Genomic DNA, 13,031 nt, shown 5'->3' on the forward strand with positions numbered 1-13,031 from the left:
AATATACATGAACACGACACGAATTCAATTTGTGCGCATGATAGTAAACACGAACACGACACGATTTAGAAACGGGCGAAAATGACATGAACCGTAGACTGTAATACATGAATTTTTCATGTACTTTTCATGCACACGAAAACGACACGATACGACATAGTACACGAAAACACGAAATATACACGAAAATATACAAAAAATAGTAACGAATTAGTACACGAAATATTAATTTTTTGACAAATGTTGTCTAAATTCTGGCTTAAACATTAGCAAAGTTACATAAAATAAAGGATAATTAGGCAACTTCGAATTTGTCCGCGACTAACTCATAATCCAGCCTTTAGCCAAGAGCCTACAAGAATGTACATAAAAAAATATAAATATAACATCTGCTACAAGTGTTTCATCTGCTATGAATCAGGTGTCATTTAACCACCTGATTAGTGTCAGCATATTAACTTGCTAACACTTGGTCAGCCCATTTTGTGTAAAAAATGGCTTTTTTAAAAAATAGTGGCTTTTTTTAATAAGAAACACTTTTCTAAATTTGTTTGTGTAAAAAATCAAAAGTATTTACAAGAATTTGAGAATGTTAACTTTTGTTTCAGCCTTCTATTTCTTTCCCAAACAGTTTAATAACTTATAAATCTTAATTTATTTCTCACTTATAATCCACTTTTATAGTTTAAGCAATAAGTATTTTTTAAAGCTTAATAATGAAATTTCTTGTGATAGATGTCCGGATTTTAGCTTCTTGCTTGAGTTTGTTTATTCAAAGTACATTTTCTTATAATTTCGATTGCATTGATAAGTTTTTACGCATCCGAGCTTAACACTTTTATTCTCAATTTTTTGTTGAGTATCAAGATTACTTTTTGACTCTGATAAATAGATGTAGTTAGTCAAAATTTGTTTTATCAGGTATCAACAAAAATAATTAATTGCATGAAAAATATTTTAATATTTTATGACTTGTACAATTTCATTGCAGGAGGAAATACAAGGAAAAGGGGAAAAAAGCAGGATGTTAGAAGTTCTAACTAGTAGTATCTTCATTTCAATCTTAAGCCGCACTTATGTCATATTATCAGATTTGTGGCATATAACACTAAGGGTTTGAATGTTGTTTATCGATCAAGTATAATTCATGGTGAAAGTATCTTGTGATAAAAAAAAGTATAATTCAATAATTCAATTACTTAGACTTCGATTTTTAAATACTGTACTATATTTCTTTCAATAGCAACACATTCACTATAATTTAGTCTTACTCAGAAATTTTTTTCTCTTTTATAAGTTAGGTTTTATATTGATACTTAAGAGTTGAGATGATCTTAACCTCCATTTGCAATTGTAATGTCAAGACTGATATTGAGCAAAGAGAATTTCAATGAAGTTGTTTGTCAAAGCCTAGAACAGAATTGTAAATTTTGTTATTTATATTTGCGTACTTCAGGTTTTATATTTATTCAATAATAGAGGTTGAAATATCATGTTTTTTAGGTAAACATCGTCAAATATTAAAATATATATACACAAGTTATTTTCTCAAAAACATAATATAAATTATAGTTAAATATAATTTAATATTTTTTTTAACTTAGGAACCTGCAACCGCTACCTTTCGTGTGTGCACTGAGAATGGAGAGTGGATTCGTATCCAGTTTCATTAGATTAAGGTTGAAAATGAGAATGAGAAATGAGAAAAGAGAATATGAGAATGGGTGTTAATGGGAATAAAAATGATATGAAAATTAAGGGTTACGAATGGTACTCCCTCCGTCTCAATTTATAGGTCCATTTTGGAATAAACACACATATTAAGAAAAAAAATTGGTTTGATGGAATCTTATCTCATGTATCATTAATTAGTGCATTGATAAGTGAGAATATTGTTGAGTTTCAAAAAAATCACAATAAATATAGGGATTTAGTGCATTGAGAAATGAGAATAATGTTGAGTTTCAAAAAAATCACAATTAATATGTAGATAAATTTGTATTGAAAGAAGAGAGGGACAAGTATTTTGGGACAATTTTTTTTTCCAAACTGGACCTATAAATTGAGACGGAGGGAGTATGACTTAAGCATCTAAAAATATTGGGATACGCATTTCATATCATCAAATAAGAAATATCGGTTTTTCTATGGTGTGCCCATGGGCACATGCTAAGCGCGGAAAATTTTGTACTTAGATCATTTTGATTGGCTCCTATCTCATGATAATGGTGGACCCCCCCTGCAAATACACCAACCACACCAATCAAAATCTCCCAAATACAAAAATTTCCGCGCTTAGCATGTGCCCATGGGCACACACTAGCCAAACCGAAGAAATATTATGCATAAGATTGAAATTCCGATTCTCGTTAACCGAACTCATTAATCATGAACAAATACTTTTTTAGTAAAACACCTCATTACTAGAATGGATTTTCTAGTGTGCACCCATAACCCACACTAACAACAACTTTCTAGATAGGTGGTGCATTTTTATTTCTATCTTAATAATTATAGTGACCCTAGATGCACAAAAATTTACACCAATCAAAATACTCCACCTAATTAAAAGTTGTTAGTGCGTGTTGTGAAATTGTTAGTGCGTGTCCATGTGCAAATACCAGAAAGACCTTAAAATTGGTGATGTTAAACTGATGTCGATAATAAAAGGAGGCAGGGGCAGCCATGCAATGAAGAATCATCTTTCATTACCCCTTCAACTAGATTTAAAGTCCCTACCCAGCCACTCCCACCACCACTTAAAATTATACACATATGCATTACAATAAATAATACATGAGGACTGAAATGAATCTGACCCAAGTCCCCCTAAAGATTCCAAACGACAACTGAAATGGAAATCTGAGGCTTTCTTTTGTCTACATGCAGAAAAATCTATTTACTAGCTTCACACAAAATTTTAAATTTTTCTTGAAATACACTACTACATTTATCTACCACCCAAATCTTTCCTGGGATTTATCGTTAAAAATCTCATGTTGAGGCTGATGGGTAGTCGACTTAGACATGCTGTTGTTATTAAACTGCAGTTTTAGTCACAATTTGCCTCACAAAATCTCATTACCCAGCTGGGCTTTTGTTTGTTTTTCTTCTTATCTCTTCAATAGGAAGAAATGGTGAAGTTGTGTTTGATGGCTTCTCAGTGTTCTCTTCCTGGTTTTGTCTTTAATCCTGATCAAGGCCTGCGCAGACTCTCTGCCGTAAGTTCATCACTTCTTTCCTTGTTTTTAATTTACACCTTTTCACTTAATCTGCTGATTAGTTGAGTTTTACTTGATTTTTAGTTACTATATTCTTTGTTGAGCTGCATAAGATTATTGGGATTTGTTAATAGCTATGAATAGGATTTCAGAGAAACAACCATAGTACTTTTGAAGGAGTACTTATGAGTGAAATTTAAGTACTTAAGCTTGGTTTCTGCAAGTGTTTGTACCAACTGATTTTATATTCTTTAAGGTACTTCCTTTTTCAGAATTAAAAGAAGCCAGATAGTTGAGCTTGTATATTATTTGGTTTTTTTCTTCCCCTTTTGATTTCTTGATATATCCTTTTGTTCTGCAAATTACAGTTTTGGGAATTTACTTGATGTTACGAATTAGTGTTCAGAGAGTTTTGATGCATATACATCACAAACTGAAAGGATTCAATCAGTTTATATAGGGCAAATTACGATAAGTATATGCTATACAGATTCTGGTTTGCCCAGAGCTTGGAATCTTAGTGTTAGGTCTTTAGAACAAAGGAAATTTTACAAGTCAGCATAAGTTATGTAGATAAATCCGCATGTCTTGAATATGAATTGTAAAATCTTGTTCTTTGCAGGATTATCAGCCTCTTTTTCTCAGTCCCGAATCACCACAGGATTTGGTCCGACCAGGCTTCCTTGCTATGAATCCTCAAGGCCCCCTTCAGATTGACCGACCATTGAACTATATGAGAGGGTTTTTGGATAGTAACAAGCTTGTTACGATTGACTCAGCTATTAGAAGGCGCGAACTGATTGATGTACAAGGTCTGTAGCTCATTCTAGAGGTTCATGTTTTGTTGAGTATACTGGATCAAGATTTATGTGTAGGGTTATAATTACTGGACTATGTTGCAAATAATATTGGTTCTAAATCAGATAGCTCTGCATATAATTACACTCTTTGATGAATCAAGTCGGACTGTGTCCTGTCTTTAAGATTGTCCTATTTCCGTAGTTTCCTTGTTCTTCCTATTATAAACAAAATTTTATTGCTATGGTCTTAAATTCATTCTGTATGTCTTTCTATAACCGCCACAGGCAACAGGCGCGACTCTATACTATTTAGCTATGGAATTGCCAGAGAATGCAGAAATCAGGAGGAAATCTTAGCTTTCCTCTCATCTGGATCAAGTGAAGTGGAAGGTGGATTGAAGTTATCTGTACTGAATGACTTAATGGGGCTTCAAGCGATTCCAACAGAAATGCCTCAGGTTTTGTATTCACCTGACTATGGGTTTTGTTCCCAAAGTGCCGAGTCTCAGCACACTTTTTTACCTCCTAGTAGTGACTTCTATTCTGAGAAGCCTCTTGCAAACTTAGATGGTGATGTAAATCATGAGTCGGAAGGTATGGTTTATCTGGATAACCAAGCTGCATTGTCTTCTGCTCAGAATGACATGAAGGACAGACTTTATATTATTGCTGAATATTACTTGTCAAAACACTCAACAAAGTGGAGAAAGCAATCAGTGCTGGTTCCTCAGTTTGACAGGTATTTATTCCTCTTCGAGTTTTTCCATATAAAGACAATGTATATTTATCTTCCATATTACAATGTTCATCCTTTCATTGATTAGTGATATCTAATGTTTAACTAAATATCTCATCAAGCAGGCTGGAATTCACTGAAGCAAGGGCTACTAATGGCTCCCTGAAGATTGAACCCTTGAATGTTGTCCCTGTAAAGAGGTAATCCAATGATCAATAATGATAATATTGCACTTCTAGTTCTTTTTGAGTCATTGCTGAAGTGTTCAAAACTACAAATTCCTTTACATTGTCAATGCCTGCAAGATTTAAACAACTTTTTACATGTAGATGCGTCTGTTTACTTGACACGAGTTGCTTACCGGTTTATTCTTATGCACAGTCCTCAGAAAACCAGACTCAGGTCACCACAGAAAAAGAAGTACAATCGAAGAGTAGGAAAAGAGAGGGAACAATGCAGAAAGAACTACTCTTATTCTTGCGAGAGTCTTTTGTCCATAATTGTTGACAAGAAGAGGCATGGAAAAACAGCAATCCTTGAGCTAAAAAAATCTGGTCCTGAGTTGAGCCATCTTCTGACTCAATTCTCCGCCAGCATTGCCGGGACAGGCCTTGCTCTTCTCTTCTCTGTAGTCTGTAAAGTAGCTATTGGAAGCGTACCCTTTTGTGCATCAAAGCTCTTGAACACAGGATTGGGGTTCGGACTGGTCTGGCTATCTTGGGGAGTCAATAGGCTGAGAAACATGATTGTTCATATAAGCAAAAATTCGGACAAGGGAGCTGTGAAGGAAGTAGAAATGTTGAAGAATTTGGACAGTAGTGTAAAAGAAATCTTCTTCAGAGCCGCAACGTTGATGGCAATGATGGTGCTGAGGCTTGCATGAACTTGAGGTAAGGATAGATGCTTGTCTATGGAGGTTAATACTGATCAGAAAATGTACATTCTGAGTTAGGAGATGGTTAAAATGGCACGAGGCAATGAGTTTGAAGGGTTTGGCTGGATTGGCTCAGAGGAGAAATTTTGTATTCTTGATTGGAAGGTGTTCAAGAAATATGTAACCTCAAGGTTAGTTCTGATCATCTATCAAGTGATGTTTCAGGAGTACATTTTGCACATTGGCCTGTATATTTAGTGCAGAGGATTGGCAACTTTTTGGTGATATGTCAGTGTAAAACTAATGTACTTGTGCATATTACAAAATAAAACTAATTTGTTTTTTTGTACTAAATATGGATTATACTCGTGGTTGGTTGTAAGAATCGGGAATCGAACTAATTGGTTGACCTATCAATTCAAGATTTATCAATTTTTTTTTTGGTTAAGTCAGGAATTTTTAATCAAATCGGAATGTAATCAATAAATCAGTAAAATATTCTTTAATGATTAATCAGAAATTAATTAAAGATTTTTCAATAAATCAAAGATGTTTAGAACACGAATTGAACTTGCTCGAGTAACTGTGGTTCTTGATTGCTTGTTTTTCATAGATGAATTGGTTGAAACTTAAATTTACAACAACGTTTGGAAATCCAGCAACTATCATTGTTTAGCAGTTTGCCGTTGGGTGCTGAGTTTCTGTATCTTCTATAACACGAGTCCAATCCCCTGAGCAAAATCCCTCCTCTCTTCAGTATGCAAACTTCAAACTATATTGCTTCCTTAGTGTAATGCTTATGTACTGTATAACCTCACTGTTTCTTTTACTACATTTGTAAATACCAGACAAAAAAATGCAGGCAAAACAATTGACCATGCGGAAACAGTATAATGATCCAAAAACCGTGGACAATAGTCACAGCAGCGATAATATTTATTTAATTTTATATGTAAACTAGAACCGTCTTGGGTCTTACAGATGGAACAAGAGATGAACTTCTCTTCCAGTATGTTGAATTTTACTGGCATTCTAACTCCCAATAGCAGTTTGTCAAATGAAAACCTCATATGCAAGTACTCATGAAACTATTTTCAAAGAGATGTTTTCTTACAAGACCAAAAATGTAAAATACAATGCTTTGCGTCTCAGGTTTTCAACTTATGACTTTGGAAACTACTCCTGCACCAACAGTTCTACCACCCTCCCTCAAAGCAAACCTTTGGCCTGCATAAAAAAATTTTGCAATATATATATCACCACCTCGGTTTCTTCAATTTCCATGAATCTCTAAAACAAACAAAAACATATGCAGGGCAAAAGCAAGATTGCCACTGAGTGGTAAGGAAGTGATTTCATTTTCTTGCAACTAGAAAATCATGTCCAAGCATATATGGGTTAAACATAAAAATTTGTTTGAGAAACAATTTGCTTGCTCCGCAGAGACAATACAATGCAAGCCCGTCATATTAACAACAATGGAGTATCTTAAATGGTAATATAAAAAGTTGCTCAAACTCTACGAAGGTAAGTGCCCAAACATATTAAGGTGAAACTTAGACAAGCACAGAGCAGAATGGAAACTTAGCTTGTATTGCACTCGAACAAGCATAATTATAACGCAGCTACTCAATTTTTGTCCAAATAAAATTCAGAAAATGATACCAATCATACAGATATATACAAGTACTTGTGACAACAAAGCAAACGCCAAACGCCTCAACTTAATAGGAAATAAGGTAACAGAACGTACCTGCATCAAGTGGAACTGGAGTGATCAGCTCAAATATAGCAGTCACATTGTCCCCAGGCATGACCATCTTGACATCTTCAGGCAATTCCACCTTACCTGTAATATCTGCAGTTCTCAGGTAAAACTGGGGCCTGTAGTTTGAGAAAAAGGCAGTATGACGACCACCCTCATCCTTTGTCAAGACATATATCTCCGCCTCAAACCTTTTGTACGTTTTCACAGAACCGGGCTTTGCAATCACCTAAATCACAAGATAGTATAGACAAAAACAGAAAATTCAAGATACAGCTTCACTTTTTAACGTAATAATCAATAAAAGTTTCCTACATTCAGATTTTCAATTGACAAAGGAATTAAATTCTCTAAAACAGTCAATAATAAGAAAATTTCTATTTTCATAATATGATACAAAGTAACAACAAACTTGTCTCAATGGCATAACTCTGAACATACTTGTATACTAAACAATGCTCCACTGTTCAGATCTTAGTGGACCCACTTACTGCACAACAGATTTTGATATCTAGGATACAAGGTAGTCCACATATCTTAGATGGGAAAAAAAGAATATCCAAAATTAGTATATACTGGGTTCTACATGTTTAATTAAAATACATGTAAAAACTGGTTGCTATAAGCTAGACTGCTGGGTGAAGACAGTCAACTAGTACTTAGTTTATGGTTACAATAACATGGTTGAATACTGATAAAAGTTGCCACTGACCTGTCCTCTTTGAATATCATCTCTTTTCAACCCACGCAAAAGAAGACCCACATTATCACCAGCCTAGTAAAACATTAAAACTTGAGAAATTGATCATAAATATAACTGAAGCTCAAAGAGCAAAAGTCAAGTCCTTACTTCTCCATGATCCAATATTTTCTTGAACATCTCGACACCAGTCACTGTAGACTTTAAATTTCCCTATAAATAGCGTATATGAGGTTAGAGACACGGTGCTAAAACTGAATGCAAGTAGCAGTTCACAAATATCGTAGGAGATGTGAGACCTCAGTAGCAAAAAAGGGGACACTAAGCAGTCTAAGATCATGAATATATTAAACTAAAAACAGAACATGACCCAAAAACTTACCTGCATCAGTCCTAGGATCTCGACATCCTCACCAACTTTAATTGTTCCTTGTTCAACACGACCAGTGGCAACAGTTCCACGCCCCTAATACAGACAAATGTAAGTATGTAACCAAGATTAAATTGGTTTCACACTATTGAGGATAGAGAAACATGTCCTTGTGCAGATGAAAATATACAATATCAAATCCTTTCAAGCACAGAGAAAAGAGAAGAAAATTCTTTAAGATAAATATGCAGTTGGCAGGTAAGGATTAACAACAAAAAAAACTGTGAATTAACAGTATCATTGAACAAGAGGTGATTTGACGGTCAACAGACGAAATGCTACATGAATAATAGTCATGGAACTGGCGTGATTCATAGCATAATCTGGTTCAGTGAAAAAAATGGTGACCTGAAGTCCTTTGTCACTCTGATTTTTTTAATGAAAATCGCTTCTTTAAAAAAACATAAATTAATAAACATATTTGGGACACCTAAAAAATAAATACTGAAAGCTTCACTTCTGTGTGATCTTCATTTTTAGGATATTCAAGTTAATTACTTTTAAGACCGTGTAAACAACACTTAATTCCTTTTTCAAACTACATTACCGTTTCAAATATACAATAAGCCACTTTTCACCTGAATTGAGAAAACATCTTCTATAGGCATCAAGAAAGGCTTGTCAAGTTGGCGGACAGGGTCTGGAATGTATTCATCTACAGCATCCATCAACTTTAGTATAGCCTTCTTTCCAATTTCTTCATTTGTACCCTGTAAAGCTGATAAAGCTGAACCTCGGATAATCGGGATGTCATCTCCAGGGAACTTGTAAAAGCTGAGCAAGTCTGTAAAAACAATAATAATATTATGGTAGCACTTATCAGTTATCACAGTTAATAACATCACCCAATACATATCAATTCATTCTATCTAATGTGCAGCACATATTTGTTTAAATATAATGAGCGAAATCTAAAAGGGAAAAAGTAATTACCTCGGAGCTCCATCTCTACAAGTTCTAGTAACTCAGGATCATCAACGGCATCAACTTTGTTCAGAAAGCAGACAAGTGATGGCACACCAACCTGCACGAGAGAACATACGCCATGCTCAAAACTGAACAGAGTACATGATTTCAAACAGAATTACAGGCGTTTATTAATAGAAAGCAACCTGACGTGCAAGCAGAATATGTTCCTTTGTCTGTGGCATAGGACCATCGGGGGCAGATACAACCAAAATACCTCCATCCATTTGAGCGGCTCCAGTAATCATGTTCTGCATATAAGAAGTCCCTTACAAAACTAATGGGAACACGGCACTAACAGTATCTAAGCACACTTCAAAATAGTTTTTCCTACAAAAGAGGGCAATAAGAATTCCTAGAACTGTCTCACACGAGTAAGTTTAAGTACTGCATTAAATTATATTGTTCATACGTGACTTGACTGTATAACTTACTTTAACATAATCGGCATGGCCTGGACAATCTACATGCGCATAATGCCGCTTGGCTGTCTCGTACTCGACATGGGCCTGAGACACCAAAACTCTAATTGATCAATGTGCTGATAAAGGATCACTAAAACAAGACTGACAAAGTTAATCAAGGGACTGAGCTAAATAATGTTCAAACCGTGGCAATTGTGATTCCTCTCTTCTTCTCTTCAGGGGCCTTGTCAATTTCATCAAAGGCAATAGCCTTGGCATTTCCTTCCTCAGACAACACCTAGAGAAGTAAACATTATGCCTTAGCAACAGAAAATTAATATTTCACAACTTTGATAACACTTGCAAGTTAAATATTACTCTATAGGTTTGAACCTCAATAATAAAGCAATAATAATCCTAATATCACAAAAAGAGCAGCAACAGACATAATAAAGTATCTGAGTACCACACCTTTGTAATTGCAGCTGTTAGAGTTGTCTTTCCATGATCAACATGCCCAATTGTGCCTACATTGACATGAGGTTTCCTGCAAGTAGTCGAACATCAATTAGATGAAATTCAAGTTCCAACTGGGACACATAACCGTGAATACTATTTATTACATGTCAGAAAATATATAAGAACATGTATAGCTGCCATAATATCACTTAAACCGCCTGTGCAAAACCAAGTCTAACATCTTAAAAGTATTTGCAATTCATACGCATTTACAATGTTACAATGCCTTGCTGAAAACCTGTGCCCGTAACAACGATAACTATCCTTTATCATCACCATATGCCTTAAATCAAGTGTTTAACTCACATCCACTTTGACGATTACAAAAGCTATAGTCTACCAGATTACAATCTTATTTACGAAAGAAAAGCCTGTGACAAGAAATAAAATGAAGTAAACAAGAATTAAAGTCCCAAAAGATACCTGCTAATTATAAGAAACCGAAAGAATGATGCCGTATATCACAAAACAGAGGTGAAGTTTACAAATTTCGGTGAAATGAGGTTTATAGTTCAACACAAAAACTCACAATTTTAGCAAAAATAAAGCATTTCTTTGACTATTAGTTTGCAACTGATTAAAACTTGATTAAATATCAAAGTCTGTAACTTGAATCAGCTTTAACAATTTCTGACCAATTAGTTTATATCAACACTAATAAACAGATCAGATTATAAAAAATAAAAAATAAATTCAAAGAAATCATAAAAATAAGCATTTAAAGCATAAATAACGAAAAACAAATGATGGGTAATTGAGAAAAGAGCTCATACGTGCGAGTAAAAGTGGCCATGGATCTGCTCCACCAGGGAGAGGCGGAAACGGCGTCGTTTGGGGCGACAGAATGAGAGACATTGGGAGTGATAGATCCGCGACAAGTACAGAAGAGTTGAGGAGAGAGTTGAAGAGCGAGTCGCCTTGAGTTTGGGTTTCGTAATGCTACAGACGCCATTTCTTGCAGACGAGACTTTGGGGTTTTCACAGGGTTTTAGTGTCTTTTTAGGGCAGTGCTGCGCAACACTAGGGTAAAGGGGAGACGACGTCGTGTAGGAAATGGAAATGTGTGCATTCGTGGAGTTGTTTTGACAAAATTTCAAGGGAAAAGGCAAATTCGAATATGTTTTTTTTTACCGGAAGAAATTACTCCTAGGCCTCGTTTGGTGAGCAGGATTCAGAGTTACACAATAACCAAAACTTAACCAAAACTTACCTGGAATTAGGTTTAAAAACTGTGTTTGGTATGTTTGATTTATGTATGTACGTAACTATGTAAATTATGATTATTTATGTATTATTAAATTAATAAATTTGCACAAACATATAAAATAAAAATTATTTGATATATAATATTAAATGAAGTTATATAAATTTTAATATAACATTAAAAGAAAAAAGTATATATTGATATCTATAAATAAATAAAAAAATTATTTAAATAAGCTAATATATTAAATATATAAATAAAATTTTAAATTTTATAATTAGATAATTAGATAAATTAATTATATAAAAATATAAATAAATATAAATATTATTATATTAGTAATATCATAAAATAAAAATTGTATTTATGTATATCATTAAAAACAACTTATTAAATATAATTTAATTATAATTATATTATAAGAAGTACAAATTAAAATTATATAAACATGATTTTATAAATATTGACATACAAAAATATTGTGAAATAAAATTATTATAACAATTAGTATTGGAAGTAATTGCAACATCTATATAATGTTAAGTTAAGAGTAAACTAAGATCAATGTATATAAAATTTCAAAAGAAAAAGATCAATGTATATAAACAGGTAATATTATATCAAAACAATAATTTATATATAATAATTATAATTATATTATAAATAGGGAAAGTTTGAAAAATATATTACAAATATTGTACGCGGTAACTCAGAAAAATCACGTTTGAGCAATGTAACTAGATTACAATATTTTGTTGTAACTTGAGATACCTGGGAATTGTGGGTTACATACTTTAAGTTAAAAGTTGTATAACCAAACACAGATAAATTGCATGGAAGTGTAAGTTACTGTGTTGGGTTGCAGCTTACCAAACGAGGCCCTAGTAAATAGACTTGCGTCGGTTTGTTTAATTGTTTTGCAGTTTGGTCCGCTTAATTCAAGTATGTCTACGTACTTCCACAATTTTAAAGCTAAATTTTGGATATTCATCCAAAATATCATATTTTTAAGAACTACCTTGCAGTTTGATTTTTTTTTTTCCTTCATAAATACGGTTTGCAACCGCAAATATAATTAGCTGGAACTTGCGATCAAAAGCAACTCAATACAACTTCTTTGCTGAAAAAGTGGAATTTCTTTTTGTTTAGAGTTCTAACATTGTGTATCTTTTTTCCGGTGTCTTACATAATCTTTTGTATCTGATTCCTTTTTTTTTTCCCTCTTTTTTTCTCTCCCTCTTTGTTTTCTTTTTTTCCCGTGGATTTTCGACTTTCATCTGGTTTTTTTTCTTTTCGGTCATTAAAGTTTTATTGACTAAATTTCCGGGACTATTTTTTCATGACCTTTGGTTAGTCGGTAGACTTTTTTGAATAAAAGTTCTCGTTTCTTCTTAGTTCCGCGGATTTTACTT

General features: G+C 33.7%; 2 protein-coding genes across 2 annotated transcripts; one reads left to right on the plus strand and one right to left on the minus strand.

The window, feature by feature from the left end:
• Positions 1-2,858: 2,858 nt before the first annotated feature.
• LOC108205731 (uncharacterized) lies at positions 2,859-5,985 on the plus strand. The gene is made up of 5 exons (XM_017375771.2): positions 2,859-3,221; positions 3,844-4,033; positions 4,307-4,760; positions 4,883-4,957; positions 5,139-5,985. Exons 1-5 carry the CDS (start codon positions 3,135-3,137, stop codon positions 5,638-5,640), a joined length of 1,308 nt encoding a protein of 435 aa, XP_017231260.1. The 5' UTR covers positions 2,859-3,134; the 3' UTR covers positions 5,641-5,985.
• Positions 5,986-6,525: 540 nt separating this feature from the next.
• LOC108210232 (elongation factor Tu, mitochondrial) lies at positions 6,526-11,486 on the minus strand. Its single transcript, XM_017381529.2, has 12 exons — positions 11,189-11,486; positions 10,368-10,443; positions 10,102-10,194; positions 9,927-10,001; positions 9,639-9,743; positions 9,460-9,550; positions 9,105-9,310; positions 8,479-8,562; positions 8,247-8,309; positions 8,109-8,171; positions 7,385-7,625; positions 6,526-6,858 (listed from the first exon to the last, which is right to left on the minus strand). The coding sequence occupies exons 1-12, from the start codon at positions 11,365-11,367 to the stop codon at positions 6,788-6,790; spliced, it is 1,347 nt and encodes a 448-aa protein (XP_017237018.1). The 5' UTR covers positions 11,368-11,486; the 3' UTR covers positions 6,526-6,787.
• Between the last annotated feature and the right edge of the window lie 1,545 nt (positions 11,487-13,031).

This window comes from Daucus carota, chromosome 2 (genome assembly GCF_001625215.2).
Source record: "Daucus carota subsp. sativus chromosome 2, DH1 v3.0, whole genome shotgun sequence".
NCBI classification, from domain to species: Eukaryota; Viridiplantae; Streptophyta; class Magnoliopsida; order Apiales; family Apiaceae; genus Daucus; species Daucus carota.